Below are 9,304 nucleotides of genomic sequence, written 5' to 3'. Positions count from 1 at the left end.
TCGACTGACTCTGCCCGCGGAAGCCTACGCAATGATCTTAAATATGACTAATGCGGTATCAGCTGTTCAAGACAAGCGAATCACTTTACTTCTCACTTTTAGCTTATCTATCTTATTGATAGGTGCCCGACGGGTTCGGAAATAAACTGTTTTGTAACAAGATCGTTATTACAAATTACAGATAATCTGGAGATTCACTAACCACGTGAAAAGCGTAGTTTTTAATAAAGCACTTGCAACAGAGGCTGTTTTTTATTTTCAGAATTATCAGTTTCACTGGAAATCATATACTCAGAAACACAGATGTGTGGGGTCTTTATCAAGATGACGGACACGCTATGGTCATTCATGTGATGTCCCAATTTGTGTGCCTCTAATCAGACACTGTGCAGGTTTCATTTACGTATATATACAGGGAGCAGCGCCCCGTCCTTGCTCAGTGGTGAAGATGCGTCCAACCTCGCTGCTAGTGCTGGCCGTCGTCGTGTCTGCGAGTGCCGTTTCGGCCTCAGTGATCCGGCCCCAGACTCGCCAGGTACAGGCCGCAGTGCGTGCTCTGCACTCTGTACATTAGCCTGTCTGTGACCTGCTCTCTGGTTTTGGTAGCCTTTTCTAATTAAATGTTTATATCCATATCTGTTTTCATGTTTTCATGTAGCCAAAAAATGGTTCAAATGGCTCTGAGCACTATGGGACTCAACTGCTGAGGTCATTAGTCCCCTAGAACTTAGAACTAGTTAAACCTAACTAACCTAAGGACATCACAAACATCCACGCCCGAGGCAGGATTCGAACCTGCGACCGTAGCGGTCCTGCGGTTCCAGACTGCAGCGCCTTTAACCGCACGGCCACTTCGGCCGGCCATGTAGCCAACACGCTACGGTCGCAGATTCGGATCCTGCCTCGGGCATGGATGTGTGTGATGTCCTTAGGTTAGTAAGGTTTAATTAGTTCTAAGTTCTAGGGGACTGATGACCTCAAAAGTTAAGTCGCATAATGCTCAGAGCCATTTGAACCATTTGTAGCCAACATTAGCATTCCTTTGATATAGTGCTCCTTTGTCGCAAAGAGATCTGTTTGGAATCAAAGAAATTTGCCTAGTCAAATTGAAGTACGTGGTATATTTTGAAGAATACTTTTTTGTTCCCAACTGTCTTGTTCGCATTCGATGGACTTCGAATAGTTTACCAGTTTAGACTCTTGTGAGGCATCATCAGAGGCAATAACTAGACATTAAGTGACATAAATGGACGTTAGGTGACTAGTCGCCGTGTTACTTTTTTAACAAAGTACTTGTTATGATGATTACAGACGAGTCGAAACAATGAAATGTTGTTAGTACACATGTCCACCCCACACCACAAAACAAATCTGAATAAAAACCAGCCGGCCGCGGTGGTCTCGCGGTTCTAGGCGCGCAGTCCGGAACCGCGCGACTGCTACGGTCGCAGGTTCGAATCCTGCCTCGGGCATGGATGTGTGTGATGTCCTTAGGTTAGTTAGGTTTAAGTAGTTCTAAGTTCTAGGGGACTGATGACCACAGCTGTTAAGTCCCATAGTGCTCGGAGCCATTTGAGCCATTTTTTTTTGTTGAATAAAAACCTCTTTTCACTCTCAATAATATTAGCGTAACATGAGTAGTCGTCCACCAATTCGCTTTTTATATGATTTTTTGAAACATATATTTTCAGTGTAAATAATCAAAAAACTTCCGAAGGCTACTATTGTTGTGACTCCTAGGGATGGATAGTAACATTTCTGTATCTTTAATGCAGTTAATAACAGCCGTAGTTATTTAATAAATGTATTTTATAACCAACAAACTTAAGCTGCTTACACATAATTTATTGATAATAGATTACATATTGTCTTGAGACATGCTGCAGCTACATAATTTTCAAAATGTATTGGTTTTGTCACAGTTACAATTTGTCACACCTGGTAACTAGTTTGGGGAGCTTCTGTAAAGTTTGGAAGGTAGGAGACGAGGTACTGGCAGAAGTAAAGCTGTGAGGACAGGGCGTGAGTCGTGTTTGGGTAGCTCAGATGGTAGAGCGCTTGCCCGCGAAAGGCAAAGGTCCCGAGTTCGAGTCTCGGTCCGGCACACAGTTTTAATCTGTCAGGAAGTTTCATAGTTTGGATTAGTTTAATCAGAAGTGAAGATGGTCATTAACTGATCGAAAGTAATTATCGTCCATGACAAATTGTAACTGAGCCTATCACAACAAATATTTTAAAAATTATTTGCTACTAGCGAACCCAGTAATGCTTCGTAATTGCTAAAAAATGTATGAGAATTGCATATACGTCCTTAATTTCTTGCCCCTCCTTCTCTCTGCCCACATTTTCTTTCCTCCTCCAAATCCGTACTTCCCCTCCTCCCCCCCCCCCCCCCCCCCACAATCCATCTATTCATCCTTTTCCGTCTGAACGTTCAGTAGCTGCGTACATCTCCTCCTGCCTCCCCCCATCCCCCCACCTTCCCCATAACCTCCTGCCCAGTCTCTCTTCCTCAGCACTCTCTGTGTCCATTTCTATCTGAATGTTCAGTAGAGTATAGCGTAAAAATTTGAAGTAAATGCATCAAGATCTTTTTGAGATTATTGGTAACAATGTTTTCCCTTGATATATTACACATACACTTATAAATGTAATTTGTTACAAAAATATATAGAGTATCTGCCTATGTCCGTCCGAGTAATAGAGTATCGCCTATAAAATTGAAATAAATCGGTCAAGAACTTTTCGAGGTTTGTTGTAACTGCTCTACGTTTATATATTACATGTACAGGTCTACATTACATATTTTAAAAGTATAGCATATATCCGTCCGAGTGTTCATTAGAGTATCGAGTAATAATTTGAAATAATCGGTCAAGAGCTTTACGTGGATTCTGGTAACTGTGCTTCCATTATTATTACATACATATGTATATATTATATATATTACAAAAGTGTATAGCCTATGTCGTTCCGAACGCTCAGTAAAGTGTTGTGTAAAAATTTGTAGCAAATCGGTCAAAATTTATCGAGATTTTCGGTAGCAACGTTTCCGCTTTATATATTTATACACTGAAGAGCCAAACAAAGTGGTACACCTCCCTGCCTCTTCTGAACAGCACGTTGCAAGACTTCCCAGATATACATAATAATGTTCATGCCGGGGAGTTGGGTGGCCATCGGAAGTGGTTAAACTCGGAAGAAAGTTTCTGGAGCCACTCTGTAGCAATTCTAGATGTGTGGAGTGTTGCATTGTCCTGCTGGAATTGCCCAAGTACGTCGGAATGCGCAATGGACATGATTGGATGCAGGTGATCAGACAGGATACTTCGTACGTGTCACCTGTCGGAGTCGTATCTAGGTGTATCAGGGGTCCCACACCATTACAGAGCCTTCACCAGCGTAAACAGTCCCCTGCTGACATGCAGGGTACATGGGTTCATGAGGTTGTCTCCATACCCGTACACGTCCATCCCCCGGATACAATTTGAAACGAGACTCGTCCGACCAGGCAACATGTTTCCAGTCATCAACAGTCTAATGTGGTGTTGACAGGTCCGGGCGAGGCGTAAATCTTTGTGTCGTGCAGTCATCAAGATACACGAGTGGGCCTTCGGCTCCGAAAGCCTATAGGGATGACATTTCGTTGAATGGTTCGTACGCTGGCACTTGGTGATGTCCCAGCATTGAAATCTGCAGCAATTTGCAGAAGGGTTGCACTTATGTTGAACGATTTTCTTCAGTCGTCGTTGGTCCCTTTATTGGAGGATCTTTTCCCGGCCGCAGCGATATCGGAGATTTGATGTTTTACCGGATTCGTGATATTCATGGTACACTCGTGAAATGGTCGTATGAGAAAATCCCCCCTTATCGCTACCTCGGAGATGCTGTGCACTATCACTTGTACGACGACTATAACACGACGTTCAAACATACTTAAATCTTGACAACCTGCGATTGTAGCAGCAACAGCCGATCAAACAACTGCGCCAGACAGTAGTTGACATTAGGCGTTGCCGACCGCTGCGCCATCTTCTGCATGTTTACATATCTCTGTATTAGAATACGCATGCCTATACCAGTTTGTCTTGCGCTTCAGTGTAGACGGAGCACGAGAAAAGGCTGGGATGTTGGTTTTTTACATCTTCTGGTTCGTATTGCAAATGTATTTAGTGGAGGATCCAGTCTCTTGCCGTAAACATACAGCTCCAATCAACTCTAGAATTTGAGTCTTACGAACAGAACGAACATGGAAATATACAAGATTCATTGTTCTACAGAAAAATGAACACGTAAAAAACAAGGTGGCGCAATGTAAGACATGAGTACCATCCCACTTTGTTTAGAAGTTCTATTAGTACTCATTTCTTTAAGTTGTCGTATACCTAATCTGTAGCGGAAGTTCATTTCCATAATATATCTGCTTCTCAGTGCCGCAGTTCCACTGTGTATGCAGTACCATTTCAGTGTAGTGATGCTGTATTCGCGTTGGAGGTGCAGATGAAGCTGCTCTATGCCATCTGTCCGCGGTCTTAGATTCTACTCCATGCTTCTGAAAGAGTTTGCTGTCAATTACAGTCTGGTTTTGGGGCCTGTTTCATTATTTTCCTGTTTGGTTTATCACGTAAGCGTCGAGTAGTGTGATCACCATATTTCTTCCAGATTTTTGAATAGCCCCCACTGGTTTACTCTTCATACATTTTAGTTCCAAGGTGCTGATCATAACTCTTGTTGCAGTTAGAGTATGCGGTCGCTACAACTGAGAACGGAGTCGTGCGAGGTGAGGTAGTGACCTCGCTCAACGGGACGCCCTACAAGCGGTTCCTCGGCATCCCATACGCCACACCGCCGACTGGGGACCTCCGCTTCAAGGTGAGTGCCGCGATGCGGTCTTGCAGCAGACACCAGTGGATAGATCCATAGCGCTTAACTACTTTTATCGTGTTTCAGTGCTTACCAGATTATTTATCCTTTGGCCACATATATATATTACTCCAAATCTCTAATTTTTGATGCACTTTCTTCAGTGGGACTTGCAGTAAATGATTATGAAGTGAATGATTCAATCAGGTATTTGATCACATGCAACGGTTCTACAAAGATTCTCCCCTACTCAGGAATTTAAATTAAAATGTATAAACATATGTCCTACTGCTAAAAATGTTCAGTTGGAATTAAGACTGTCCACAGGAGATTCCTTCTTCCTTTCGTTAGCTCCAACGATGAAACAGGTAACTAATAAAATTTCTACCTGAAAATGACCATGACTACGTAAATATTTCGTTGAAAGAGTCATTCAGATAATACATAACAGGTCAAAAAGACATAGAACTGTCATAATGATGACGAATCCTGATTCACAAGTACTGTAATACGTACAAGAAGCTATTAATGCGCTCTATGGCTGATTCAGTATTCCTTGCTTATTCTACTAATCATCGAGTAGATACTATAGACACTTGACATGTTTCAATATATACACACACTGAAGCATGGGAAAGTATACACATGCATATAAAGGTAGACAGAGATATCAAGAAGCTGAGTGTTATGCTAATACTGCAAGAAATTATCAGGAAGTAAATGGCGTAAGAAAGATAGTATGTTATTAAATGTAATCATTTCTCTTATTTACCATTAGTGTCAAAAACAGTTTTATTACATGCGTAGCTTCTACGGCTGAGAATTTGTTTCAAGTGTTTTAAAGGGTCGTAGAACAAACTACACGTGAATTAGGATATAAAAATGGGAAGTCATACAATTGCTGGAAACGGACAATGCATGAAAGAAATTTGTATCCTAACAAATTAAGAGAGAGAGAGAGAGAGAGAGAGAGAGAGAGAGAGAGAGAGAAGAGACAACCATTTTATAAGTGAGGTTTTAAAAAATAACTGCAACCAGTCGCCTATTGCGTTGGTTAAATTTTTATCGCTCTCCCGGCCCTTGTTACCTTTCGAGGCGGTAGGCGCTACTTCTCAATAAAGTGGCTCCTCAGTTGGCTTCACAAGGGCCGAGTGCAGCCTGCTTGCCAGTAGAGCTCTGCAGACCCAGACGGCTACTCATCCAAATGCTGAGCCAAGCGCGACAGGGCTTAACTTGGTTATCTGACAGGAACCAATGATACCACTGAGACAGGCCGTTGGCCTACCTGTCACAGTGAAATGAAAACTGAATACCTCAAAAGGCGACTGGTCGCGGTTATTTCTGAAAACTATTAATTATCGCACTCACTGTGTTCTACATCCATCACGGATAAAAATTTCAATTTATAACCATGGTAGTGGTATTCAATGTATGTCACGCAACAGTCGTAGCCGCTGTGGCGTTGTTCTAAGCCAACGGTATCCAGTGGCTACCTTTTCACTCTGTACTGTAAACGTAGCTATCTTCTTGAAAGTTTTCGTTTCAAGACGCGGAAATAATGTTTGCAATTTTGGGGTAGGTTACAGATATCACTCTTTACGGTGAGGAACTAATGTGCTCTGTGCGATTCTAAACTGTTTACAAATACCATCTAAAGCTCATGCGCGCCATTAAACTTTTCAGTTTGATGTCTGTGTACCATTCGAAAGCGAAAACACTTCACATAAGAAGGCGTTTATTTTGCAAGTGGCATGTGTTTTTTTTTATACCAAAAATGAGTCCAGCTGCCAGTGGAGAATTTGCAAACAGCGTGTAATAGACACCATGATAAATAGTTCATTTGAAAACCTGTTCTGGTTTGTAATAGGAACCAACATGTAAAACACCTACATGAGCCCGATTCATACTTCGTTGCACAGCAGGACAATTCATACGGAAAAAAGAAAACATTCTTAGAACAGCTTGACTGCCGTACGTGGCTCTTCTTACGTTAATTCAGGGGACGCTTCTAATAAGAGGGCAAATCATAAGTAAACGCTCAAACACCACGGTTCATTGTCCCACGGTAAACCGTCCACTTAAGTAGGGTGCTTGATTTTACAGTTTGTTCATAGAATTTCACGTAATAATTCAAAAAAGATATGTTTATGATAGAACATACTAAAGTAACCGATCCCTTTTCATTCCATGTTTCGTGTACAACTAACAAGACATTCATTACACTGTTACGATTCCTGCGCTGTGCTGTGTTTATTCCCGACAACACTGCAGTACCCAGACTGTTTCGTAACCACCTCAGATAGCGACCTATCGATATGTCACAATGCTGACTATTACGTAAATCATAACTACTTCAATTTTTAACACAGATGTACAGTTTTATGGTCATATAAATATTTTTCACAAAAGTACCAACATGTCATACTCCGCTGCAGAATGAAAATGTCATTCTGGAAACATCCCCCAGGCTGTGGCTAAGCCATGTCTCCGCAATATCCTTTCTTTCAGGAGTGCTAGTTCTGCAAGGTTCGCAGGAGAGCTTCTGTAAAGTTTGGAAGGAGGAGACGAGGTACTGGCAGTAGTAAAGCTGTGAGGACGGGGCGTGAGTCGTGCTTGGTAGCTCAGTTGGTAGAGCACTTACCCGCGAAAGGCAAAGGTCCTGAGTTCGAGTCTCGGTCCGGCACACAGTTTTAATCTGCCAGGAAGTTTCATATCAGCGCACACTCCGCAGCAGAGTGAAAATGTAATTCTGGAAACATCCCCCAGGCTGTGGCTAAGCCATGTCTCCGTAATATCCTTTCTTTCAGGAGTGCTAGTTCTGCAAGGTTCGCAGGAGAGCTTCTGTAAAGTTTGGAAGGAGGAGATGAGGTACTGGCAGTAGTAAAGCTGTGAGGACGGGGCGTGATTCGTGCTTGGGTAGCTCAGTTGGTAGAGCACTTGCCCGCGAAAGGCAAAGGTCCTGAGTTCGAGTCTCGGTCCACACACAGTTTTAATCTGCCAGGAAGTTTCATATCAGTGCACACTCCGCAGCAGAGTGAAAATATCATTCTGAAAACATCCCCCAGGCTGTGGCTAAGCCATGTATCCGCAATATCCTTTCCTTCAGGAGTGCTAGTTCTGCAAGTTTCGCAGGAGAGCTTCTGTAAAATTTGGAAGGTAGGAGACGAGGTACTGGCAGTAGTAAAGCTGTGAGGACGGGGCGTGAGTCGTGCTTGGGTAGCTCAGTTGGTAGAGCACTTGCCCGCGAAAGGCAAAGGTCCTGAGTTCTAGTCTCGGTCCACACATAGTTTTAATCTGCCAGGAAGTTTCATGTCATACGAAGCACACTGCAGCACAAAATGAAAAATAATAATTCCACAAACTGCAGTTAAAACATATCGAAGCCACACAGAAATGAGTGTGAAACGAAATGAAAAAAGAAATAAAAATAAAGAAATTTAAATCGTATTTCGGCACCCGAAAAGCACTGCCTTCAGTTAGTACAAAAATATCGCCAGATCAAGAAAATCTGCAAGTCAGTATACAGTATTTCGAGTTCAAATTTATCTTAATAAGAAACAGGAATTTATTCGAGTGTTTTAGAAATGCAGACAGTACTGATTAACATACCAGAGGAAGAGGTGATGTGCACTTAGGCCCCTGGATTTGTATCGATAAATTTTGTTTCACTCGTTCAGTTGTATTTTTTTCCAAACCGTAAGTGGCGTAATGAAATGAATACAACGTTTTTTTAAAAATGTTTTCGTTGTTTTTATGACAGTTTATGACGATGGCAGTCTGCCAGAACTCGTTGCAACAGTCGGTGTGGAAAAATAAAAAGTCATGTAAACAAGTCGTTCATTACACAATGATTCAGGTCCATCTTCGGAACTAATGGCTATGGGAAGCAGATGATAGACAGCACCATGTCGACAAGGGAGAAGACTAATAGGGAAGAGGAGAAGGAGGCACAGAGCATTGCTGTGTTACCATATGTACAAGGGGTCACCGAACGTATTGGCAAAATTCTACGAAAAGCCGACATCAAACCAATTTTCCGAAGCAGAAACAAAATATCAGACATGCTCGGTTCTACCAAGGATGCAGTTGACAAACTACACACAGCTGGCGTGTATGAAATTGGTTGTGCGTGTGGAATAGTCTACATAGGTGAGACGGGACAAGGCTCTCGGAACATGAAAGATATATCCGCCTGAAACAACACACTAAGTCAGCAGTGGCGGAACACCGAGACCAGTGCGGGAAACCAATATTTTTTCAAGAAGCCCGCGTCCTGGCGAAACAGCCTCTCACTTTCAAAAGAAAGATTAGAGAGGCGATAGAAATAGCCAAAAGACCCGCCAACATGAATAGAGAGGACGGGTACAAGCTTCCGAGGTCTTGGCTGCCTGCAATAGCAGGGCTACGGAGCGGCGGCAGAGCCGTCGCGGCCCATGCAGTC

At 42.6% G+C, this 9,304-nt stretch overlaps 1 protein-coding gene across 1 annotated transcript in view; it reads left to right on the top strand.

The window, feature by feature from the left end:
* Positions 1-448: 448 nt before the first annotated feature.
* LOC124623045 (putative inactive carboxylesterase 4) overlaps positions 449-9,304 on the top strand; it is a 42,348-nt gene continuing 33,492 nt past the window's right edge. The window contains exons 1-2 of the mRNA XM_047148837.1: positions 449-535; positions 4,738-4,872. Coding sequence (XP_047004793.1) covers positions 449-535; positions 4,738-4,872 — 222 coding nt within the window. The remainder of the gene's footprint in view (positions 536-4,737; positions 4,873-9,304) is intronic.

This window comes from Schistocerca americana, chromosome 7, assembly GCF_021461395.2.
Source record: "Schistocerca americana isolate TAMUIC-IGC-003095 chromosome 7, iqSchAmer2.1, whole genome shotgun sequence".
In the NCBI taxonomy this organism is placed as follows: Eukaryota; Metazoa; Arthropoda; class Insecta; order Orthoptera; family Acrididae; genus Schistocerca; species Schistocerca americana.
Note: the sequence above shows the minus strand (reverse complement) of the source record. Positions and strands in the feature narration are given on the sequence as shown.